The sequence below is a fragment of the Salvelinus fontinalis genome, chromosome 9, assembly GCF_029448725.1.
Source record: "Salvelinus fontinalis isolate EN_2023a chromosome 9, ASM2944872v1, whole genome shotgun sequence".
Classification (NCBI taxonomy): domain Eukaryota; kingdom Metazoa; phylum Chordata; class Actinopteri; order Salmoniformes; family Salmonidae; genus Salvelinus; species Salvelinus fontinalis.
In genome coordinates, this window is record NC_074673.1 from 43,442,061 (window position 1) to 43,469,488 (window position 27,428).

Genomic DNA, 27,428 nt, shown 5'->3' on the forward strand with positions numbered 1-27,428 from the left:
AGAGGAACAGAGATGAGCAGAGAGGAACAGAGAGGAGCAGAGAGGAACAGAAAGGAGCAGAGAAGAACAGAGAGGAACAGAGAGGAGCAGAGAGGAACAGAGCAGGGTGAATGAGTGTCCTTGTGATTGGTGAAGATACAGGTTGCTGTGAAATCCACATAACATACCGAGCTAAGTGAGATATAGCTATATAGGTCCAGGAGTATTTCCTGACTACATGACCTGAAAGGAAATACTCTGGTCCATAGGTAGTTACAGCCAACACTCTTAGAAAAAAGGGTTCCTCTGTGGAAAGGGCTCTTGATGGAACCCAAAAGGGATCTACCTAGAACCACTAAGGATTCTTCAGATTGTTCTCCTATGGGGACAGACGAAGAAACCTTTAAGGTTCTAGATAGCTCCTTTTTTTCTAAGAGTGTATACCCAGGGCCCTGAGTTTTCCAGGTCAGGAAAAACTCCTGACCCATACTACAGTGAGTGTGGTCCTACCCTGGTGTTCAGGTGTGGATGGTAAAGAGACAGGGCTGGGCAGGGCACAGGTAACCTGGCCAGAGGACATTGTAGCGTCACTCATATAGGAGGGGAACACACAGTGCAGACGGTCTGCTTGCCCGACGGAGGGGAGGGAGGGCACGTTGATCTCCACCTGAGAGAGAGAGAGGGAGGGAGAGAGTGGGAGAGAGAGAGAGAGAGCGAGAGGGAGGGAGAGAGTGGGAGAGAGAGAGAGAGAGAGAGAGAGCGAGAGAGGGAGAGAGAGAGGGAGAGAGAGAGTGTAGAGGGTAGAGAGAGAGAGAGAGTGTAGAGAGAGAGGGTAGAGAGAGAGAGAGAGAGGGTAGAGTGAGAGAGAGAGGGAGAGAGAGGGTAGAGAGAGAGGGTAGAGAGAGAAGAGAGAGAGCGGGAGAGAGAGAGAGTGAGAGAGAGAGAAAATTACCAAAATTACCAATTAGAAATTACCGTACAACAGACCATGTATTCACCCTACACACCCTAATTGACAACCAAACAAACCAAAACAAAGGCAAAGTCTTCTCATGCTTTGTTGATTTCAAAAAAGCCTTCGACTCAATTTGGCATGAGGGTCTGCTATACAAATTGATGGAAAGTGGTGTTGGGGGTAAAACATACGACATTATAAAATCCATGTACACAAACAACAAGTGTGCGGTTAAAATTGGCAAAAAACACACACATTTCTTCACACAGGGTCGTGGGGTGAGACAGGGATGCAGCTTAAGCCCCACCCTCTTCAACATATATATCAACGAATTGGCGCGGGCACTAGAACAGTCTGCAGTACCCGGTCTCACCCTACTAGAATCCGAAGTCAAATGTCTACTGTTTGCTGATGATCTGGTGCTTCTGTCACCAACCAAGGAGGGCCTACAGCAGCACCTAGATCTTCTGCACAGATTCTGTCAGACCTGGGCCCTGACAGTAAATCTCTGTAAGACCAAAATAATGGTGTTCCAAAAAAGGTCCAGTCACCAGGACCACAAATTCCATCTAGACACCGTTGCCCTAGAGCACACAAAAACCTATACATACCTCGGCCTAAACATCATCACCACAGGTAACTTCCACAAAGCTGTGAACGATCTGAGAGACAAGGCAAGAAGGGCCTTCTATGCCATCAAAAGGAACATAAATTTCAACATACCAATTAGGATCTGGCTAAAAATACTTGAATCAGTCATAGAGCCCAATGCCCTTTATGGTTGTGAGGTCTGGGGTCCGCTCACCAACCAAGATTTCACAAAATGGGACAAACACCAAATTGAGACTGCATGCAGAATTCTGCAAAAATATCCTCCGTGTACAACGTAGAACACCAAATAATGCATGCAGAGCAGAATTAGGCCGATACCCACTAATTATCAAAATCCAGAAAAGAGACGTTAAATTCTACAACCACCTAAAAGGAAGCGATTCCCAAACCTTCCATAACAAAGCCATCACCTACAGAGAGATGAACCTGGAGAAGAGTCCCCTAAGCAAGCTGGTCCTAGGGCTCTGTTCACAAACACAAACACACCCCACAGAGCCCCAGGACAACAGCACAATTAGACCCAACCAAATCATCAGAAAACAAAAATATAATTACTTGACACATTGGAAAGAATTAACAAAAAAACAGAGCAAACTAGAATGCTATTTGGCCCTAAACAGAGAGTACAGAGTGGCAGAATACCTGACCACTGTGACTGACCCAAACTTAAGGAAAGCTTTGACTATGTACAGACTCAGTGAGCATAGCCTTGCTATTGAAAAAGGCCGCCGTAGGCAGACATGGCTCTCAAGAGAAGACAGGCTATGTGCACACTGCCCACAAAATGAGGTGGAAACTGAGCTGCACTTCCTAACCTCCTGCCCAATGTATGACCATATTAGAGAGACATATTTCCCTCAGATTACACAGATCCACAAAGAATTTGAAAACAAATCCAATTTTGATAAACTCCCATATCTACTGGGAGAAATTCCACAGTGTGCCATCACAGCAGCAAGATTTGTGACCTGTTGCCACAAGAAAAGGGCAACCAGTGAAGAACAAACACCATTGTAAATAAAACCCATATTTATGCTTATTTATTTTAACTTGTGTGCTTTAACCATTTGTACATTGTTACAACACTGTATATATATAATATAACATTTGTAATGTCTTTATTGTTTTGAAACTTCTGTATGTGTAATGTTTACTGTTAATTTGTATTGTTTATTTCACTTTTGTATAATATCTACCTCACTTGCTTTGGCAATGTTAACACGTTTCCCATGCCAATAAATCCCCTTGAATTGAATTGAATTGAATTGAGAGAGAGAGAGAGAGTGAGAGGGAAAAAGAGAGAGAGGGAGAAAGAGAGAGAGGGAGAAAGCGAGAGGGTAGAGAGAGAGAGGGAGAGAGGGTAGAGAGAGAGGGAGAGAGAGAGTAAGAGCGAGAGACGGAGAAAGAGAGAGAGAGGGAGAAAGAGAGAGAGAGAGGGAGAAAGAGAGAGAGAGAGGGAGAAAGAGAGAGAGAGAGGGAGAAAGAGAGAGAGAGAGGGTAGAGAGCAGAGTCAGAGGAGGTGCTTTGAGCTCTAGCACATTTCTCCGTTTTAATAAACAACTTTCAGTTTTCAGAGCCGGATCAATAGAGAGCAGATTGTTTCAGAGTAGAGGGTCACTGATTCAAAATGGAAACATTTCTTATTACTTATCTAGGCAAGCCTGCCAGAGCAAAGCCCAGCACAGTACACTACCTGCTGGGTCTTTCTGCAGCTAAGGTTGGGTGGGTGGAAGGACACGATCTTCACACACTGCTGCTTGGGGCTCCACAGCCAGCCGTTCTTCTCCTCCGCTCGCCGGCAGGAAGACCTCCTGGTACACCTGGAAAACACCAACACCCATCAGCCACTGCTCTCCGTCCAGCTTGTCCGCGGGCCACACGTGACTTCCTGTCTCACAGTGACCTCTGACCCTGAATAGCAGCCATTTCCTGACCTCTCGTCTGAGTGTTATCAGTTACCGTACCGATGTACAGAGTCACTTATTCAGTGTATGGCCCTAACGAACAGACTGACTGTTCTCGGGGCCACATAAATCGATACGTAGTGCAGAAACAATGGGAGGGGGCAAAGTTCTGGGACTGTCAACCATAAAACACTAGAGCAACTCCACAGATGGAGGCTGGCACTATCTAGGGCTGTTTCGAGGGACATGGGAGAGAGAGATACGCTGACCTGGTTCTCTGCATGAAATGATTAGGAGCATACAGAGTGTGTGGCTTTCCTGTGTTTTTCTTACCTGCCCTCCAGAACACACCAGCCACAGTAGGGGTCTCGTGTGGACACACAGGACTGGCAGTCTGTTTTCAGATGGCACGCCTGCACTGGCACCTTGGTGATCTATAGCAGTAATACAAAGCCCACAACACAAACAGCATTACAGTGGGACCTCTGAGACGCAAACATGTCAGGACTGGAGGTCTATCAGAACACAGAAATGTATGTGACGTTGAAATTCACTTTAAAACTGTCACCTTGGAGATCTATAGTATCACACTGTCAACAACACAAACACTAACAGCGTGAATTCCTCTAACTGGGTTAAACACACAGGGTCTGTCCCTTTCTCTCTACAGCAATAACAACAACACTGACAAACAGTGGAACTGTCTGGAGGACTGTACAGAACGGCAATGGAGGACTGTACAGAACGGTAATGGAGGACTGTACAGAACGGTATTGGAGGACTGTACAGAACGGTATTGGAGGACTGTACAGAACGTTTACGGAGGACTGTACAGAACGGTAATGGAGGACTTTACAGAACGGTAATGGAGGACTGTACAGAACGGTAATGGAGGACTGTACAGAACGTTTACGGAGGACTGTACAGAACGGTAATGGAGGACTTTACAGAACGGTAATGGAGGACTGTACAGAATGGTAATGGAGGACTTTACAGAACGGTAATGGAGGACTGTACAGAACGGTAATGGAGGACTGTACAGAACGGTAATGGAGGACTGTACAGAACGGTAATGGAGGACTGTACAGAACGGTAATGGAGGACTTTACAGAACGGTAATGGAGGACTGTACAGAACGGTAATGAGGACTGTACAGAACGGTAATGGAGGACTGTACAGAACTGTAACGGAGGACTGTACAGAACGGTATTGGAGGACTTTACAGAACGGTAATGGAGGACTTTACAGAACGGTAATGGAGGACTGTACAGAACGGTAATGGAGGACTTTACAGAACGGTAATGGAGGACTTTACAGAACGATAATGGAGGACTGTACAGAACGGTAATGGAGGACTTTACAGAATGGTAAAGGAGGACTGTACAGAACGGTAATGGAGAACTATACAGAATGGTAATGGAGGACTGTACAGAACGACAATGGAGGACTGTACAGAACGGTAATGGAGGACTGTACAGAACGGCAATGGAGGACTGTACAGAACGGTAATGGAGGACTTTACAGAACGGTAATGGAGGACTGTACAGAATGGTAATGGAGGACTGTAAAGAACGGTAATGGAGGACTGTACAGAACGGTAATGGAGGACTGTAAAGAACGGCAATGGAGGACTGTACAGAACGGTAATGGAGGACTATACAGAACAGTAATGGAGGACTGTAAAGAATGGCAATGGAGGACTGTACAGAACGGCAATGGAGGACTATACAGAACGGTAATGGAGGACTGTAAAGAATGGCAATGGAGGACTGTACCTTTTTCTCGGTGGTGATATACAGGTGGCTGTGGCCAGCGTTGAAGAAGAGGTTTTTGTTGACTCGTTCCCCCGTGGTGTCCCCTGGTCCTCTGCTGTACACCTCTGGGTTGGTGGTCAGATGCACCTGCCAGGCAGAAGCAGACAAACAACTCTCAGCAATGAACCCACACTAGGCTCCTTCTCAACACACGCTGGGCTCATTCAATGGGGCACAGCACAAACAACAAAATAATCTGTCCACCAGCAACTCCCTCTATCATAGCATCCGCCCCTAGCCCCTTTACCTTGTATGGCTCCCCTACATCTCCCCCAGCACCACATATTGTACACCTCCCCGAACCCCCCTCTTCCACAACACACGTCCTGTTCCGTAGCGTCCTCTCCTTACCTTGTACACCTCCCCGAACGTCCCTCTTCCACAACACACGTCCTGTCCGTAGCGTCCTCTCCTTACCTTGTACACCTCCCCGAACCTCCCTCTTCCACAACACACGTCCTGTTCCGTAGCGTCCTCTCCTTACCTTGTACACCTCCCCGAACCCCCTCTTTCACAACACACGTCCTGTTCCGTAGCGTCCTCTCCTTACCTTGTACACCTCTCCCAGGCTGTTCCCCAGGAAGGCGATAGTGTGGTCGTTCTCCACGGCGACGGCCACAGCGGTCAGTATGCCCGTCCTGGTGATGACCACCTCCGCCTGCAGGGCAAACTCTGGCTTACTGGCCAGTGGAGCTGGAAGGAAGTCCGCCCCACACTTAAAGTTGTTCAGCGTGTCTTTCTGCAGAGGGAAAGGGAAGAGATAGGAGATATATATACTAGTTCCCTTAGCGGGGCAATCTGCGGTTGCCACATCTTTTTTTGGACGTATAAATTATAAATGAATGATGTATCCATTGATTCTTGAAGAATATAACTTATAAATTCATCATGAGCTTAGTTCAACTGTAGTACCCCATCAGAAGCCAACATATGAGCTTGTTTAACTTCAATGTTCGAAAACATTGCAAATGTAAATCATTTTTTATACCGTGGCTGGTCAGCCCTGGCATCCACAGCTCTGTGTATGAATCGGAGAATGGTTACATTCTCAGATTCGATGAGATGAGTGATATAGCCTGCAGGATTCCTTCAGAACAAAATAACCCCCCCACCCCTCAGCCCCCTACCCCTGAAAACAAAGGCCTGAAATCCAACCCAACGTGTCATATCTTTGCATTATTGATTAAAGGGGAAAAAATCATTTCAAATCACTGACTCTCTTTCTCCTCTTCTGACGAGTCTTTTGAAGTGGATGACAAAGGCTGCGCTACTTACATCAATGCGGGAGGTGCAGAACTCGTCTGTCTTGGAGGAGTAGGGGATGTCCACGGCTGGGGTGCCGGCGATCTTGCCCGAGTCGCTGTAGCAGGCGCTGATGAGGTCCACCAGCCTCTCGTTGATGGCCTTTAGAGGGTACATGCACAGGGCCGAGTCAGCGCTGTCATCGTAGGGACTGGCCACCATGAACAGCACCTTGTGCCAGGGGAGTACTTGACCATACTGGCCCGACTCTGTCATCCCCCGGGCCAGCTCTTTACCTGGGGACGCCACATAGGCTGCCTGCACCTTGTTGTACCTGTTCCCCGGGCCACAGTTGAGCTGCAGCTCTGTGTAAGAGTAGTAGTGAGGGTCGTCCTCACACAGCCGAGACACGAAGGTGAAGTTCTTGTTATCGGTGCTTCCCATGGTCCTGGAGAACAGGAAGTAGACGAAGCCCTCCTCTTTGAAGGCGTGGCGGAAGTCGTGCAGGTACTTGGGCACGAAGGGCGTGGCCTGCACGGTGGATGCCTCGACGATGCTCTCGAACACCACCCAGTCGCGGTAGTCCTGGAGGATGCGCGTGCTGATGAGCTTAGAGCTGTCCAGGCTGCCGTAGCCCTTCCCCACTAGAAACACATTGAAGGCGTTGCCGTCTTTAACGTACGTAGACATGACGCCCACCACGGCCACCCCGTCCTCAATACTAGCCACGTAGGTCCTCTCTCCCTTCGAGTCGCTGTAGTACAGCTGCTGCTCCACGTTGGTCAGGTTGAGGAGGGAACAGATACCCCGGTAGCGGGAGCCACAGACGATGAGCGAGCCGTTGGCCGGGTGCACCAGCAGCAGCTTGTTGACGTTAGGGCTGGGCTTGGTGTCCTGGCAGGCCGAGACGGGCGGGGTGCAGGTGCGGGCGTCCTCCCTGGGGCCCGTCTCGGCGCGGGCCTCCTCGCGCAGAGCTGCGTCCAGCTGGTAGATGGTGTTGACGGCGCCCAGGTAGACGCGGCCGCTCCGAGGGTCCCGCACCACGTTGTTGATGGGCGTTTTGGAGGGGAAGTCCAGGACCGCCTCCTCCTGCAGCGGGCCCCCGGCTGCAGACAGGCAGAACAGGAGGAGCAGGGGGAGGAGAGGAGCGGCCTGGACCCAGCTCGCCATCTCTGGATGAGAGAAGAGAGAGAGAGAGAGAGGGGGAGAGAGAGAGAGGGGGAGAGAGGGAGAGGGCGGGAGAGAGAGAGAGAGAGGGCGGGAGAGAGAGAGAGAGAGGGCGGGAGAGAGAGAGAGAGAGAGAGAGAGAGAGAGAGAGAGAGAGAGAGAGAGAGAGAGAGAGAGAGAGAGAGAGAGAGAGAGAGAGAGAGAGAGAGAGAGAGAGAGAGAGAGAGAGAGAGGGTAAGTGGTGATACACACCCGATGAAGACAATGTCGGTTGAAATGCTGTGACGGCATCACATCACCTAAGGCAGCGGTTCCCAACTCCGGTCCTCCAGTACCACCAACAGCACAGGTTGTTGTCGTTGCCCCGGACGAACTCACCAGATTCAACTCCTTGAGGGCTTGATGTTTAGTTGAATCAGGTGTGCTTGTCCGGGGCCAACGTAAAAACGTGTACAGTTAGGGGTACTCGAGGACCGCAGCAGGGATCCACTGACGTAAGGCATCACATTTGAGAGCAGCATAACGGTGAGTGGACCCTTTCCTTGTTTAGAGGTACTGCATCGTGGCACAGCGGACAAGCAGGTGTTGTGATGACATAGGTCGGCCCAGAGGGTCCTCAGTCATGAGTCGATCATGAGGTTGGGGTCGGGAGGGAAACCCCGGAATGTAATGCACGTAAAAGGACATCTAGAAGCAGGTCAATCTGAAAAGCATCCTCGCTCAACGATGCCCATCCGTGTTCCAGTTACTCAAGTTGAAGAAGGATGCTTCGTATCAGGATGAATGAGATCGTAAACGTCGATTGGACACACTTTACAGAGAAACTCCCAGGGCTGAGTAGAATAAGGCCAAGAACTAGATTGCAAAGCCGTAGTTTGAAATCAAACAATGGCAGTCGACAGAGCAGGGCGGAAATCCACCATGTTCTTTCTCTGCTGTTTTTAGCAAGAGGAAATGCAATATGTGCAGGAAGCAGGTTTCTTTGTTAAATGGAGGAATATGATCACACAGCATCATTTGATACACAAAAACAACCGCACACTTCCACACAGCAGGTGGCAAAGACATCCACCTCCCACGCTGCTGATTGCCCACCGCTGTGGTTAATGTCGAGCTGCAGGTGGGTGAATCTGCAATGGCCCACCTCTGTGACTATTGTTCTCACACACAAATACACACCTATTCGCCCATGCACAGTCTCACGCACAAACATTATCCACGCACACCCAAACACACACACATGCCCAAACACACCCACACATGCCCAAACACACACACACACGCCCAAACACACACACACACACACACACACACCCACACACCCACACACCCACACCCACACACACACACACACACACACACACACACACACACACACACACACACACACACACACACACCCACACACACACACACACACACACACACACACACACACACACACACACACACACACACACACACACACAGATATGGTTCTGCTCATTTCACCTAGGCAGTTAAGCCCATAGCCACACTCATCAAATTGAAAATCCCTGATGAAGCTTCCCGGGAGGAAGGCAGGCAGCCTGTGCCTGGCTGTGAATCAGTGTTTTATTATGTTAACCTGCCTTCCCTCGGAGTACTAAGTGAGGAGAGGACTGATTAGACATTTGCCCTCAGGGCCCAGTTAATTTAAGCTCCTACCCCCATTTCCATGAAAGTGGCCATCCTCCCCTATTCCCTGATTTTATTTAGCTTTTTTTCATTTCACAACCTCATTCCTTTCGGAGCCCCATTTCTCTAGGTCAACTTATCTGCTCTTTTTAATTCATACCCTTAAACAATTTCATTCCAATTGAAACTGCGTTGTAAACACACTCACTCCCACCAGGAGTGTTTGATTAGTCGTCTTTAGAGGATAGCAGGATGGTGTTTGGCTGAAAGTCTCACTGGTCTCGTAACACCGACAAAACAGGCTGCCCAATTTGGATCTTTTGAACCAATTATTGGTTAAAAAAAGCAGATCTGATTGGTCAAAAGACCAATTAGTCAAAGAAGGATGAGAATTGGGCTGCTTGTGTAAACACGCCATAGTGATTCACGTACGTGTTCATGTACTAGGCTAGTATGCGCCTACTCTCCGATGAAATTATGGTTACTTAGGACCAATGCCCCCTCACTAAAGGCAAAAAGCCAATGTAACATAATGGGTAGTTGACGGGCTTGCCTATAAAGAAATAAACTATAGAGGCCTTCATGATGTGCTCATTGTGTAGACTGAGCAAGACTTATCAAACTTTCGGTTACTTTGTTTGGGTTACTCCGCCTTCGTTTAGTCTGGAATAAGAGCTATGACTTCTTAAAAGTTGGTTTTAAAACTGCAATTTGTATTGTGACCCTGCCAGTGATAATCACTCATGTCTATAGAAAAGAGGACATTCCATTTCTCATCCATTCATTTTCTTTACTCTACATCTATAATCCGCTGCCAGTCTAGCAATCCAAATTCCTGTTGCAAATCCTTCACACAAGGAAATAATATTTGGATTTTCAAAATGTCACTGGCTGCTTTCTCTTGCCTAGCATATCACGACTTAGGTCCACTGCCTGTGAACAGTGCATGATCAAACAGACTGTTAGAAGCAGCTTTCCCAAACTAAGACGTAGGCTAGGCTACAATAGTTGGTAGAATTGTCAGGAAGCATTCACTTGGCTAACAGGAAACTCAGCTTGACTTACTTCCATTACATCAAAGACTATTTATTTTGCCTATTCATGCAAATCTCTCACTCCCTGTATATAAAAAAAAAATCTGCTGTTATACAAATTTCCCTCGGATGTTGCATTGTGGGTCACTGCAAAATAAATCCTGCACTCTTTTTCAAAGGAGCTCGTTCTCTCCTAGGATGTCTCCTCTCCTCTCTATCACTCTTCATCCTTTGTTCATGGGCTTAATCCAGAACACTGGAGTTAAGGAGGCTTCAAAGAGCTTCAGAGGAACAGTCAGACTCACAGCCATGCGGTAATGACACAGGTGGAGGTAGCCCCTTTGTCCCTAGGCTGTCCCAGCTTTTCTCTACTCTGAAGAAGTCTCTCTCTCTCTCTCTCTTCCTCTATGCCTCTGTATTGGATATGAAGGCAGGGAAATTCTCTCCTACATAGTCTGAGCCATTCTAAAGAAAATAAAAAGCTGCTGAAATTAGTGGGTCACACAGCGCGTTGCGTAAGCCTGCAGCTAACGAAGCCTCCAATGGCCGGGGATAAATAATAATGAAACGAGCGAGGCTCTAACGAAGCAGGCACATCTGGAAAGTGAGACGCTCCCAAGAAAGCCTAGGCCCTGATCGTCTCTCTTCCAGTGCAGGAGAGAGGCGACTTACCTCGAGGAGAGAAAATTAACTAGATGTGCCAATCTCTCATCATGGCTTCATGGTAAGCGCTACCGGCTGTCTTAACTTCCCAAGCTGATCTGCAAAGTTTGGAAATACTAGTGTAAGGGCAAGGAGAGAGAAAGGGACATTTTTCTAGGGGAGCTACTTGTACAGGCCTGAAAAGCAGGGCAAAGACTGAGTGTGTCCTGCTGCCTGTTAACTGGATAGCCCTCACGCTTCTGGCTGCCTACCATCTCTTCTCCACATCTCCACCCTTCCTTCTCTAATACGTCAGGACATGCCCGCACAGGAAAAGCATCTCCCAGAAGAGGAAAATTAAATATAATTGAAAAATGGCAGGTGTGAGCAGGCCATGAACACACTCGAATGAACACATACACACACACACAGCTTGAAATGCTGACAGCGTAATCCTTTCCTGCCGCCCAGATACCTTTCTCCAGACTGCCATTGGGTGTCCGCAGCAGAATGGAGGTCTACAGTACCCTACCCATCATCCTCTCTGGCACAGACGAGGACCCCCCACATCCCCTTCACTAGGATAACACCCCGGCCAGGCCGCCTGCAGGAGGAAGTGAGTGTCTGCTGATTACATCTCCACTATGCTGAACAGACAGACGTCGGATGTGTCCCAAATGGCACCTTGTTACATATTTAGAGCACTATGGGTCCCGGTCAAAAGTAGTGCACTTTGTAGGGAGTAGGGTGCCATTTGAGACGCAGACAGTGAGTCACGGACACCGATCTTCAAACCCAGCACGAGTGCTGCTCTCAGACCTAGCTCTCATTAAACAGATAGTGAGATATCAATAAAGAAATAACAGACCCCCCCCCCCCATCGCAAACATAATAGGATACCACCCCATAAGGCGGCAGCCTGCATTCATATTCAGCATTTATCATATCCTCCCTCTTTCACTGTCCAGCAGATGCCATTCCTGACAGTGATGGTGACGTCTTTATATTAAAGCCTTTCTTAGTGTTACGTTGCTGATAAAAGTGAACCACCATTAAATTAGTGGCCCGACCCTAGGGGCCGGGAGCCGGGGGTGAGAGAGGGGTTAACGCTCAATTACCTATCTGGCCCTGTGTGTCTGTCTGTCTCAGCGTGTCTCAGTGCGAGGGTGTTAAAGCGAGTTACAGGCAAAATGACAAAGTGGGTTTAGCGGCGCACAAGGAGCGGCGGCGGCGGAAACAAATGTCTCCGTCAGGTGCATTACACGCCGCCGAGAGCTCTTTGTTCTTTCTTCCAGTCAGTGAGAGGAAAAAATGCATGAGCCTGTCCCCTCCTACTCATCTGAGTGAAATTGTTTTAAAAGTGCTTAGGGAAGCTTGTGTGAAAACGTAAATCCAATTTCCATATGAACAATTACCCTGCCGTCAGGGTAGGCAGTTAATTTATTTCAATTTGACTGACTGCAATGAGCCACTGGCCCAGGCAACCAGTCTAGCCATTGTGATCAGGCAGGGCATTGAGACGGCAGCCATTGATGGAACTAGCCTGGTCTATAACACACAGAGACCCAGCTGTCCTGGTCGAAGTACCATCCCCCTGAAACCTATCATGACCAGAATACACTAAAACACGCATTGTCCTCACATTAGTGTGTGTGTATATGTGTGTGTCAGGGCTTCCGTTAGCCGGTAATATCCAGCTTTTGGCCGTTAAAATCAAATTGGCACCAGCCAATTGTCCGGGAGAAGAAAAATCCCATTGCAAAAATGCATTTTTAGCCTATTTATTGATTGAAATAACAGTCGTTGTGGAGCGAGAGCTGCTGCTATAGTTCATCAAACAGCTTGTTCGTTGCTGCTGGAACGAAACGTGCTTTTATTAGCCCAATCATGGCGCAGCAATTCTAAATGCAATCGCGTGTTAACGGTTTCGATGACCACGATTAAAAATAGCTACTATTTTTATATCTCAACTGGTAATTGAAGCGCGCTTTCCATTCACCATTCAAGTGCATAGGCAACTAGGCAGGCTTCAGCATCTCACACACAATGAAGTATGATAATCCTGAATTAAACGTGAGTAATGATGAATGAGAAAGTTGCAGACGCACAAATATGGCACAAATATCATACCCCATGGTTAGAAATCAAACTGTTCCTGGTGCAAAAAACAATGTCCTATCCTGGAGCTTTATTCCATTACTAAGCTGCTCCTGAATGTACTACGCCAGGACTGGGACATTGATTCTATTGTCGTCCATGTGGGTTTTAATGACATTATGAAGGGCAACTCTGAACAGTTGAAACTGGATTTCAAAGAGCTGATTGCATCTCTGCTAAACACTAAGAAAAGACCCATCATATCTGGCCCTGTGCCCTCTCTGAATCGTGGCATTGAACGTTTAGCAGGATTCTTTCCCTTCACAACTGGCTACGTGATTATTGCAGCTCAATGGGTGTAACTTTTGTTGACAATTTCGATTCCTTATGGAAACAAAACACGTTTTTTTTAAGGAGGATGGGATCCACCCAAATTATTCCGGTACCTGGATCCTTTCACAGAATTATAAGGCTGCGTTGAGACAATCACTTATCAATGGCCCAAGCCCAGCTCAGTGAATCCCTACCATTGTGTCGCTGAGTCATCATAATGCTTTATAAAATATACATTATATCAGGGGCATTGGTAGACACAATGTAAGTAGTCTAATTTATGTCCCTCTAACTGCCCTGAATGCCTCTGCTGATCCAACAGCTATTGCATGCAGCAATCATGTAGCACTGAGGCGGTGTGCCGTAGTAGGAAGTCCACTGTGTGCAACTCATCCTGCACTAACATAAATAACATGAGAATCAAAAGAGAAGAAGGATATACTGCTCTCCCGAGGAACAGGCCCAGATCCCAGTCATTTGCGTGAAGAAAAGACGGAGGAAAAGAGCACGCAGATCAGGCTGCCTTTTGAGAATCTGTAGGCGAGCGAGTCAACTCCCACTGCCATCAATTCTACTTGCTAACATGCAATCATTGGAAAATTAAATTGATGACCAATAATTACGATTATCCTACCAACGGGACATTAAGAACTGCAATATCTTATGTTTCACAGAGTCGTGGCTGAACAACGACACGTATAATATAGAGCTGGAGGGATTTTCAACGCACCGGCAGAACAGAGAAGCTACATCTGGTAAGACAGCTGGTGTGCGATTTCTAATATTAAAGAAGTCTTGAGGTATTGTTCGAGTACCTATGATCAGCTGTAGACCACACTATCTACCAAGAGAGTTCTCATCTATATTATTCGTAGCTGTCTATTTACCACCGCAGACAGATGCTGGCACTAAGGCCACACTCAACCAACTCTATAAAGCCATAAGCAAACAAGAAAATGCTCACCCAGAAGCGGCGCTCCTAGTGGCCGGGGACTTTAATGCAGGCAAACTTAAATCAGTTTTACCAAATTTTTACCAGCATGTCACATGTGCAACCAGAGGAAAAAAAACTCTTGACCAACTTTACTCCACACACAGAGACGCATACAAAGCTCTCCCCCGCCCTCCATTTGGCAAATCTAACCATAATTCCATCTTCCTGAATCCTGCTTACAAGCTAAAACTAAAGCAGGAAGTACCAGTGACTTACACAATACGGAAGTGGTCAGATGACGCGGATGCTACGCTACAGGATTGTTTTGCTAGCACAGACTGGAATATATTCCGGGATTCATCCAATGGCATTGAGAAGTACACCATCTCAGTCATCGGCTTCATAAATAAGTGCATCGACGACGTCTTACCCACAGTGACCGTGCATACATATCCGAAACAGAAGCCATGGATTACAGGCAACATCTGCATCGAGCTAAAGGCTAGAGCTGCCACTTTCAAGGAGCAGGACACTAATCCGGACGCCTATAAGAAATCCCGCTATGCGCTCAGACGAACTATCAAACAAGCAAAGCATCAATACAGGACTAAGATTGAATCCTACTACACCGGCTCTGACGCTCATTGGATGTGGCAGGGCTTGAAAACTATTACGGCCTACAAAGGGAAACCCAGATGCGAGCTGCCCAGTGACGTGAGCCTACCAGACGAGCTAAATGCCTTTTATGCGAGCTTCGAGGCAAGCAACACTGAAGCATGCACGAGAGCACCAGCTGTTCTGGATGACTGTGTGATAATGCTCTCGGTAGCCGATGTGAGCAAGACCTTTAAACAGGTCAACATTCACAAAGCCTGGCCAGATGGATTACCAGGACGTGTACTCAAAGCATGCGCGGACCAACTGGCAAGTGCCTTCACTGATGTTTTCAACCTCTCCCCGACTGAGTCTGTAATACCTATATGTTTCAAGCAAACCACCATAGTGTAACAAAGATAAATGACACAGAATGATAGTAAAGCTTTGGAGCACTGAAATTTTGGGAAAAAAGGCAAACTCAGCTCCATCATTCATTGAATCAGATGGCCAATTCCTCACAAAACCGACTGATATTGCCAACTACTTTAATAATTTTTTCATTGGCAAGACTTGCAAACTTAGGCATGACATGCCAGCAACAAACACTGACACTACATCCAAGTATATCTGACCAAATTATGAAAGACAAGAATTGTAATTTTGAATTCCGTAAAGTGATTGTGGAAGAGGTGAAAAATTATTGTTGTCCATCAACAACGACAAGCCACCGGGGTCTGACAACTTGGATGGAAAATTACTGAGGATAATAGCGGACGATATTGCCACTCCTATTTTCCATATCTTCAATTTATGCCTACTAGAAAGCGTGTGCCCTCAGGCCTGGAGGGAAGCAAAAGTAATTCCGCTACCTAAGAATAGTAAAGTCCCCTTTACTGGCTCAAATAGTCGACCAATCAGCCTGTTACCAACCCTTAGTAAAGTTTTGGGAAAAATGGTGTTTGACCAGATACAATGCTATTTTACGGTAAACAAATTGACAACAGACTTTCAGCACGTTCAACAAACACAGCACTTACACAAATTACTGATGATTGGTTGAGAGAAATTGATGATAAAAAGATTGTGGGGGATGTTGTGTTAGACTTCAGTGCGGCCTTTGACATTATTGATCATAGTCTGCTGCTGGAAAAAAGTATGTGTTATGGCTTTATTGTGGAAAAAGAGTTACCTGTCTAACAGAATACAGAGGGTGTTCTTTAACCTCTAGTGGGATCGGTGTCCCCCCTGTGGGCCGGTTAAGCTAACGTAGGCTAATGTGATTAGCATGAGGTTCTAAGTAATAAAAACACATTATAGGACATAGAAATATCTGATATGGGCAGAGAGCTTAAATTCTTGTTAATCTAACTGCTCTGTCCAATTTACAGTAGCTAATACATTGAAATAATACCATGCTATTGTTTGAGGAGAGTGCACAATTATGAACTTGAAAATGTATTAATAAACAAATTAGGCACATCTGGGCAGTCTTGATACAACATTTTGAACAGACATGGACTGGTTCATTGGATCAGTCTAAAACTTTGCACATACACTGCCATCTAGTGGCCAAAATCAAAATTGCCTGGGCTGGAATAATACATTATGGCCTTTCTCTTGCATTTCAAAGATGATGGTACAAACAAACAAAAAAATCATGTTTTTTCTTTGTATTATCTTTTACCAGATCTAATGTGTTATATTCTCCTACATTAATTTCACATTTCCACAAACGTCAAAGTGTTTCCTTTCAAATGGTATCAAGAATATGCATATCCTTGCTTCAGGTCCTGAGCTACAGGCAGTTAGGTTTGGGTATGTCATTTTAGGCAAAAATTGAAAACAAGGGTCAGATCCTTAAGTCTCCAACATAATCCAGGTAGAATCAGGAATTCCCCAGGGCTTCTGTCTAGGCCCCTTACTTTTTTCAATCTTTACTAATGACATGCCAGTAAGTAAAGCCAGTGTGTCTATGTATGCGGATGACTCAACACTATACACATCAGCTACTACAGTGACTGCAACATTTAACAAAGAGCTGCAGTTAGTTTCAGAATGGGTGGCAAGTCCTAAATATTTCTTAAACTAAAAGCACAGTATTTGGGACAAATAATTCACTAAACCCTAAACCTCAGTTAAATCTTGTAATAAAAAATGTGTAAACTGCCTGGAATAACCCTGGATTGTAAACTGTCATGGTCATGGTAGCTAAAATGGGGAAAAGTCTGTCCATAATAAAGCACTGCTCTACCTTCTTAACAGCACTATCAACAAGGAAGGTCCTACAGGCCCTAGTTTTGTCACACCTGGACTACTGTTCAGTTGTGTGTTCAGGTGCCACAAAGAGGGACTTGGCTCAGAACAGGGCAGCACAGCTGGCCCTTGGATGTACACAGAGAACAAACATTAATAATATGCATGTCAATCTCTCCTAGCTCAAAGTGGAGGAGAGATTGACTTCCTCATTACTTGTATTTGTGAGTGGTATTGACATTGAAAGCACCGAGCTGTCTGCTAAAACGACTAGCACACAGCTCAGACACCCATGCACACCCCACAAGACATGCCACTAGAGGTCTCTTCACAGTCCCCAAGTCCAGAACAGACTATAGGAGGCACACAGTACTACATAGAGCCATGACTACATGGGACTCTATTCCACATCAGGTAACTGACATAAGCAGTAAAATTAGATTTAAAAAACAGATAAAAAACACCTTATGAAACAGCGGGGACTGTGAAGCAAAACGAACATAGGCACAGACACATGCATACACACATGATAACATACGCACTATACACACACGTACACATGGATGTTGTGTTGTAGATACGTGGTAGTGGAGTAGGGGCCTAAGGGCACACACTTAGTGTGTTGTGAAATCTGTTATGAATGTATTGTAATGTTTTTAGAATTGTATAACTGTCTTAATTTTGCCAGACCCCAGGAAGAGTTGCTGCTGCCTTATCGATCCATAACAAATACAAATACCCCAAGGCATGCTAACCTCTCACCATTACAATAACAGGGGAGGTTAGCATTTTATATCATACCTCCAAGACATGCTAACCTCTCACCATTACAAAACAGGGGAGGTTAGCATTTTATATCATACCTCCAAGACATGCTAACCTCTCACCATTACAATAACAGGAGAGGTTAGCATTTTATATCATACATCCAAGGCATGCTAACCTCTCACCATTACAATAACATGGGAGGTTAGCATTTTATATCATACCTCCAAGACATGCTAACCTCTCACCATTACAATAACAGGGGAGGTTAGCATTTTTTTTGGGGGGGGGGGTTGAAATGTAGGCCTCTGTAACGTTCTCACTCATTATCCGTAATCATGGTAGCATCCACATTGATATAGAAGTGTTTAGAAACATATTCTATTCTTATTTACAATAAAAGTGACTCCAAAACAGAACGGCTCATAATAATGGCCGGAACAGAGCAAATAATATGGCATCAAACACCTGGAAACCATTTGTTTGATGTATTTGATACCATTCCACTGATGCCGCTCCAGTCATTACCACGAGCCCGTTCTCCCTAAGGTGCCACCAACCTCCTGTGCTCCAAAATGACACAGTAGATTATTTACCATTCATTTATATTGGGCACAAAATAATCAGAAACACAACCAAAACAAACAGCAAATGCATCCAACAAGTTTGTAGAGTCACAATCTTGATTTAATCATTGGGTGCTAGGATTATGGGACCAAATACTAAACTTTTGACTGCTTTCATACACATAAGTGAATTTGTCCCAATACCTTCCGTCCCCTGAAATGGGTGGACTATTTAGGAAAACATCTGTAATTTCTTAACGGTTCACCCGATATGGATGAAAATACACTCAAATTAAAGCTGACTGTCTGCACTTTAACCTCACAGTCATTAAATCATTTCAAATCAATAGTGCTGGAGGACAGAGCCAAAACAACAACACATACACACACACACACAACACATACACACACTCTCTCCCAATACTTTTGGAACTCATTGTAAACTCTGGATTACCAAAAAGAAGCTTTGAAGCCATCGATCGGCCATATTGGCACTCCCCAGAAGAAGCAGTCCTCCATAGGAGGATATATTAATATTTCAATGAAATGTTTCAATAACAAAATTGCATGTATTTACGATTTTTATTTGTATAATATAAAAGTACCCATTAAGGTGTCTGTAATATAATAAATCTGGCAAAAAACAAATGTAGACATTAATAAATGCATTTCTATAGCTTATATTTATAACAATGGTGGGTAGTGCCAAGATGGAGGTGCAGAGGCTTCAAAACAGTGCCCCCTATCAGTCATCTAGTGCATATATAAATATTTGGTTACACACCACTTGTAATGAGCTGGAGGCAGTATGCATTTCGAAAACATATACTTGTCTGTGTATCAGGGAGTAGCAGAGGTCAGTATGGCCCCCACTTCGTTTTCCATTCAGGTACAGCACATTTCCTCATTAGGAATGATAGCCTGTTTGTCTGTTTACTGCATCGTCGCTGGTCCCAAGGCCCTAGCTATCTACTGTCTGCCAGCTGGCCACTTGAGTGGAGAGTAGACTACAAACTGCAAGTGGAGTAGCCGACACACTGATTCGCTGCTTGCACACATACAGTACACACACACTCTCTGTCACAGACACACACACATACACACACCGTCCCTCACACCGCAGCAGCAGGTTGGGATAATCTCCCAGTTCTTTCTGGCCTCCTCCCTCCCTGCTGGATGAGTGTCCTCTTCACTGGGACAGAGAGGCTATTTGCTGTGGACACAGCTGGCGTGCAGGGAACCTGATTAAGCACTAGGCCTACTGCAGAAGAGACACACACCTTCAGCAGCCAGACCCACTGTAGAAGAGACACACACACCTTCAGCAGCCAGACCCACTGTAGAAGAGACACACACACCAGTAGTCAAAACTACCTCAAAGCTCAGGCCCATTGCAGCATAGACACCAGCCAACACTCTCAGTCCTCCAAACTCTTCCCACAGTCTTCCCGTTCATTAACAAACAAGTCCACACCTTCCTACAATTAAGAAGTCAGGGAAGGAATCCATTACACACCTTATTGGTTATAATGATTTAACTTCGGCAGCATAAATACCAATGAGCCATGAAGGTATCATCCTGTAACATAATATTGTTTAGTCTCACCCTTCTGTTTCTGGAGTTTCAAAGGGAATATTGTCTCCATTAAATATACTGTACATTAAACAGTGCACTGTATATCCTGTTATATCACCGGGAATCCTATTCTTACACTAGTCACACATACAGTATGGGGCGTGCACATGCTGGTGGATTAAAAACGCCAAGCTTACACACGTTACAACCAAACCTGACTGGCGCTAATCCCTCCCATTCATCTGTAACGGATACTGCCCAACCCTAAACACTGGTACTGTGTAAAGCAGTGTGCTTTTCAAACAATGACGCACTGAGAGAGACTGTGAACAGAGGGAAGTGTGGAGAGAGAATTTGTCCTGACTTGTGAAAGCAGAGTGGGAGAGATGGAAAAAGAAAGAGAGAAGACAGACGGAGAAAGAGACAGACAGAGAGAGAGAGACAGACAGACAGAGAGAGAGACAGACAGACAGACAAAGAGAGAGAGACAAACAGAGCGACAGGGTGAGAGACAGACAGGGAGAGAGACAGACAGAGAGAGAGAGAGAGAGAGAGAGAGAGAGAGAGAGAGAGAGAGAGAGAGAGAGAGAGAGAGAGAGAGGGGGGGGGGGAGAGGGGAGAAAGAGAGAGGGGAGAAAGAGAGAGGGGAGAAAGAGAGAGGGGAGAGCTGTGATGGTTTTAAATGGCTGTTTGTGTGGGCTGCTATGTGTCAGTCACACCTCCAGATGAGTCAGTGTACTGACAGACTGAGTGTTTAGGAGTAGATATCAACCCTAGGAGTCCACTTACTGCTGACAACAGCCAGTTACAGCAAAACCATACAGAATCTAGTAACTAGCTACACACACACACAGGTCAAATTGATAAACTGTAGACCATACTATTTACCAAGAGAGTTTCCATCTATATTTTTCGTATCAGTCTATTTAGCACCACAAACTCATGCTGGCACTAAGACCGCCCTCAACGAGCTGTATAGAGGAAACAGGAAAATGCTTATCCAAAGGCAGCACACCTAGTGGTCGGTGATTTTAACACAAGGCCATGGGGCCAGACGGTTTACTAGAACGCGCACTCAGAGCATGCGTTGACCAGCTGGCAAGTGTCTCCACTGACATTTTCAACCTCTCCCTGACCCAGTCTGTAATATCTACATGTTTTAAGCAGACCACCATAGTCCCTGTGTCCAAGAACGCCAATGTAACCTGTCTAAATGCCTACCGCCCCGTAGCACTCACATCTGTAGCTATGAAGCGCTTTGGCTGGTCATGGCTCACATCAACACCATCATCCCAGATACCCTGGATCCACTCCAATTTACATACCGCCCCAACAGATCCACAGATGACGCAATCTCTATTGCACTCCACACTGCCACCTGGACACCTACATTACAGGACCGGACCCTGAACAGCTTCTACCCCCAAGACAAAAGACTGCCAATAGCTACCCGGACTATCTGCGTTGACCATTTTTGTTCTAACTTTTTTTGACTCATCACAAATGCTACTGCTACTCTCTACTATCAATCCTGTTGCCTAGTCACTTTATTCCTAGTTATATGTACATATCTACCTCAATTACCTCGTACCCCTGCACATCCTGACTCGGTACTGGTACCCTGTGTATATAGCCAATTTATGGCTACTCATTGTGTATTTATTATTACTTCTCTAATATTTCTCTATTTTCTTTATCTCTGCATTGTAAGCGTTTCATTTTTAATCTACACCTGTTGTTTACGAAGCATGTGACAAATAACTTTTGATTTGATCCAGAGGTTAGAGAAAACCCCACCTACTCTGCCTACATTCACATCTACCACCAAATCCTATAAAGTATCGTTCTCCCCTTTCATCCCTAATCCGTCACACTGCTGCCTGTCTGTCGGTCTATCTCGATGAGGCCCCCAGAGCAGAGCAGAGAGAGGCTGCTAAACGGAGCCTGACTAATGGCTAAACAAACACCCTTATCTGGCCTTGATAGCCCAGCCCTGAACAGTCCAGCGCTGAGTAGACTAGAAATAGTAGAGCCCTGCCTGCAGCTGAGATTCACTTAATCCCAGCTCTCTACCCACTAATGAGGGCCCTTCACCGGACACGCCACAGCCCATTGGGGGTCCACAGGAGCCCACTTGGGCTCAGCCAAGCATGGCGACAAAGCACATCCAGTGAAAGAGGGGTGGAGGGTGGAGGGGGGGAATGGAGAGGGGGAGATGTCTCGGTCGACTCACTCTCAAAGGGCAACTCTCTACCACAATTTCAGCCTTTGCCCAACAAACGATGCATTCAGGTGAGAAGTTGTGGGTGGAGGGAATTGCTCATAAATATTCATTTTAGGGGTGGGTAAAATGTTTTGAGTGCGCTTCAAGGCTACGCCCATTTAAATGTGGCTCAAATCTCTAAGGGGCCATACTTTGCTAAGACTATTGGTTTAAAACTTGTTTGGGATAGGGGGCAGCATTTTCACTTTTGGATGAATAGCATGCCCAGAGTGAACTGCCTTCTACTCATCCCCAGATGCTAATATATGCATAATATTAGTAGTACTGGATAGAAAACACTGAGGTTTCTAAAACTGTTTGAATGATGTCTGTGAGTATAACATAACTCATATGGCAGGCAAAAACCTGAGAAAAAATCCAAACAGGAAGTAGGAAATCTGAGGTTTGTAGTTTTTGAACTCATCCCTATCGAATACACAGTGGGATATGGGTTATTTTTCACTTCCTAAGGCTTCCACTAGATATCAACCGTCTTTAGAACGTGGTTTCAGGCTGCTCATGTGAAGGGGGGCCGGATGGGAGCTGTTTTACTAAGGTGTCTGCCTACAACCTCGTTCTCAGTCACGTGCTTTCACTTGAGAGGTTGCTCTCGTTCCAGGGCAATTCTACAGACAATGGAATTCTCCAGTTGGAACAGTATTGAACTTTTATGATAAAAACATCCTAAAGATTGATTCTATACTTAGTTTGACAAGTTTCTTCGACCTGTAATATAACTTTTTGAACGTGTCGTCCGAATCGACCAGATCGCGCTTTTGGATTGTTTGCCAAACGCCCTAACAAAAGAAGCTATTGGACATAAATGATGCACATTATCGAACAAAACAAGCATTTATTGTGGAACTGTGATTCCTGGGAGTGCATTCTGATGAAGATCATCAAAGGTAAGTGAATATTTATATATGAATAATTTTGACTACCCAACATGGCGTATATTACTCTGGCTGGTTTGGGCTCTGAGCGCCGTTCTCAGATTATGCTTTTTCCATAAAGTTTTTTTGAAATCTGACACAGTGGTTGCATTAAGGAGAAGTGTATCTAAAGTTTCATGTATAATAGCTGTATTTTCATCAACATTTATTATGAGTATTTCTGTCAATCCATGTGGCTCTCTGCAATATCACTGCGGGAAAAAATGGCTGGGTTTATCTGTGACTTGGTGGTGACATAATAACATAATCGTTTGTGGATCTTTCGCTGTAAAGCATTTTTGAAATCAGACACTGTTGCTGGATTAACGAGAATTGTATCTTTAAAATGGTGCCTAATACTTGTATGTTTGAAACATTTGATTTGTGAGATTTCTGTTGTTTTGTATTTGGCGCCCTGCAATTTTATTGGCTGTTGGCGAGGGGTTCCGCTAGCGGTCCTAGGCAGGTTAAACCATTGGTTTTAAATGGCTAGCTGGTAAATTTTCTCATTGGCCAACGTGGCAAAATTAGCCACGATGCTGGTGACGGTCAGCTGGGCACGTAGTTGTACCTGATCCCAACACTTTCTCACTTACCAGAAGTCCACTGGCACGTTCAGATAATTATATTAGCTACAGTGGTAAGGGGCAGCGTTTCTGACATCTATTTCTACATGCAGTGCAAGTTCGAATCCCCCATGGTTGAATAGTTACTGATTTTTTAAATGTGATCTTATATTAATTGCAGTATTGTGTTGAGAAGAAAAGTGCAGTCATCACCTAGAAAATTAAGAATAAGAATGAATTTCAAAAGAAAATGTCTTTCTTCAGCTTTGTTCACAAACACACTGCCGGGGCCTAACAATCCTATTATATTACATATATTACATGGATGTGTCTAAATGTAGGCGTTGTTTTAATGATCTACTTCAATATGCATTGTTTGACTTGAGGACCAGCAGCAGAGTGATATTTCCTTTATAAATAAACTGCCCCATGTGGGATTTCAACTCACAACCATGCAACTTTACACCAACTGTTTTAGCAGATTACGCCACCAGTAAGTCATAGCGATTGGGGGGAAAATACATCCGGTTGACAAGACCACCATTGTCATTGATTTCCTTTTACGACGGATGCTACTTATATAAACGTATAATCCTCCTACAAGTTTTTTTTTTCATCGTAAAAGCAAATGGATATGTTTGAAACGGTAAGCAATAACTTTTGAATTTGGTCGTATGTGGAAACGTCCCTTATTGCCTTTTACATTTTGTGTAACGTCAGTAGCCTTGTCAATGAAGCAACATGCTACATATATTGGAACACTCCACTTACCACACGGCAAAACCCAAGGCATTTTTTACTTAAACACTTCCAGTAAGTTCTACTCAAAGTCAATGAAAAGTCATTATTACTTAGTGTTTATGTGGTACTGACTCAAAAGTAAATGAGACTAAAAAATAAATAAAAATATGATAACAAATTCACTTTTTTCCCCAGCATGCTCTACTGCAGCTAGATTTTTTTTTTTTATCTGTGTTTTAGCCTGTACATTGAGTAAATAATTAAATAAATGTTATACTACACAAATATTTTTTTTTACATTTTTTCCAATTTTGCACCTGTTATTGAAATGGTTGTTCCAGTTTAAATTGGCTTAGGTAGTTTCCTCCCACTGTTCTTAACCCTAGCAGTCATTATGAATGCAGGTTGCGGGTGAATACACATTTCAAATGTTGGATAGCCTAACGCTGGCTAGATTTCAATAGGAATTACACATCACTTTGCAAGCGTAATGTGATTAACAGTTAGGGTTGCAAAATTCTGGTAAATGTCCCTGTTTTTCCAGAAATCCTGGGTTGGAAAATTACAGATTTTTTTTTTTGGGGGGGGGGGGGGGGGGAGTTTGTGGAAGTTTGCAACCCTACTTGAAGGCCTGACGTGGACTGTAAATTATGAGTTTCAGACCACTGTATTATGATATCTGTAATGGCTCAATTATAAATCATAATATTTGCCTAGGAACTCACTTGGTGAAGGCCACAGGACTGAAAAAGAACGAATTCAACAACCATGTCTCTGTCACTAACAAATACAGTCATGGGTGGTAACTAAATTAAATTGAAAAGGCAACACACACTGGGAAATTATTGGAGGTGTGGCTTAGTGGGCCCGTTAAATTGAAGTATACCTTACAAAAAAAAAATGCATCAGTACATTAGTACTACTCACTTCAGCTATTTAAGTTTCTTTACTCATTCTTTTTTTAGGTAATCGGTTTCCTCAATGTTTGAGTAGCCAGAACGTATCTGGTTTTACAGTACAAGACATACGTAACTTCCTGTTGAACGCAGGAGAGCTCGGTTTGTTGATTTGAAAAGTTTGTTGTTTTTGATGTTTTGAAAGTCTATTGAAAAAGTTTGGTCAATGACCAGTTACCTTTTTGAGTTTAGATCCTGCAACGCGGTTTGCATCAGTTGCAAGGACTGCTACTATCTATCCAGGGATCCTGCCGACCAAGGCCAGGTCTGAGGAGCTGTTTGGCGTAGCAGCTAGCCTAGCAACTAGCTAGGGTTTTCTTGAGGGCTTGAATGCAGCCCGCGATGCCAAAAATTCCTTGATGCCCTTCCAGACTCCTTCTGCCTACCCAAGGACGTCAGAGGACAAAAATCAGTTAACCACTTAACTGAGGAACTCAATTTAACCTTGCGCAATACCCTAGATGCAGTTGCACCCCTAAAAACGAAAAACATTTGTCATAAGAAACTAGCTCCCTGGTATACAGAAAATACCCGAGCTTTGAAGCAAGCTTCCAGGAAATTGGAACGGAAATGGCGCCACACAAAACTGGAAGTCTTCCGACTAGCTTGGAAAGACAGTACCGTGCAGTACCGAAGAGCCCTCACTGCTGCTCGATCATCCTACTTTTCCAACTTAATCGAGGAAAATAAGAACAATCCAAAATTTATTTTTGATACTGTTGCAAAGCTAACTAAAAAGCAGCATTCCCCAAGAGAGGATGGCTTTCACTTCAGCAGTAATAAATTCATGAACTTCTTTGAGGAAAAGATCATGACCATTAGAAAGCAAATTACGGACTCCTCTTTGAATCTGCGTATTCCTCCAGGGCTTAGCTGTCCTGGATCTGCACAGCTCTGCGAGGGCCTGGGATCGGGAGAGACACTTAAGTGTTTTAGTACTATATCTCTTGACACAATGATGAAAATAATCATGGCCTCTAAACCTTCAAGCTGCATACTGGATCCTATTCCTACTAAACTGCTGAAGGAGCTGCTTCCTGTGCTTGGCCCTCCTATGTTGAACATAATAAACAGCTCTCTATCCACCGGATGTGTACCAAACTCACTAAAAGTGGCAGTGATAAAGCCTCTCTTGAAAAAGCCAAACCTTGACCCGGAAAATATAAAAAACTATCGGCCTATATCGAATCTTCCATTCCTCTCAAAAATTTTAGAAAAAGCTGTTGCGCAGCAACTCACTGCCTTTCTGAAGACAAACAATGTATACGAAATGCTTCAGTCTGGTTTTAGACCCCATCATAGCACTGAGACTGCACTTGTGAAGGTGGTAAATGACCTTTTAATGGCATCAGACCGAGGCTCTGCATCTGTCCTCGTGCTACTAGACCTTAGTGCTGCCTTTGACACCATCGATCACCACATTCTTTTGGAGAGACTGGAAACCCAAATTGGTCTACACGGACAAGTTCTGGCCTGGTTTAGATCTTACCTGTCGGAAAGATATCAGTTTGTCTCTGTGAATGGTCTGTCCTCTGACAAATCAACTGTACATTTCGGTGTTCCTCAAGGTTCCGTTTTAGGACCACTATTGTTTTCACTATATATTTTACCTCTTGGGGATGTTATTCGAAAACATAATGTTAACTTTCACTGCTATGCGGATGACACACAGCTGTACATTTCAATGAAACATGGTGAAGCCCCAAAATTGCCCTCGCTAGAAGCCTGTGTTTCAGACATAAGGAAGTGGATGGCTGAAAACTTTCTACTTTTAAACTCGGACAAAACAGAGATGCTTGTTCTAGGTCCCAAGAAACAAAGAGATCTTCTGTTAAATCTGACAA

The 27,428-nt window shown here is 44.9% G+C and overlaps 1 protein-coding gene across 1 annotated transcript in view; it reads right to left on the reverse strand.

Moving 5' to 3' along the window:
- plxnb2b (plexin b2b) overlaps positions 1-27,428 on the reverse strand; it is a 197,595-nt gene that overhangs the window by 32,006 nt on the left and 138,161 nt on the right. Inside the window, exons 3-8 of the mRNA XM_055934523.1 lie at positions 6,540-7,678; positions 5,815-6,003; positions 5,226-5,351; positions 3,784-3,884; positions 3,240-3,366; positions 490-646 (exon numbers count right to left, since the gene is read on the reverse strand). Of these exons, the coding sequence (XP_055790498.1) occupies positions 490-646; positions 3,240-3,366; positions 3,784-3,884; positions 5,226-5,351; positions 5,815-6,003; positions 6,540-7,676 (1,837 nt within the window). The 5' untranslated portion in view covers positions 7,677-7,678. The remainder of the gene's footprint in view (positions 1-489; positions 647-3,239; positions 3,367-3,783; positions 3,885-5,225; positions 5,352-5,814; positions 6,004-6,539; positions 7,679-27,428) is intronic.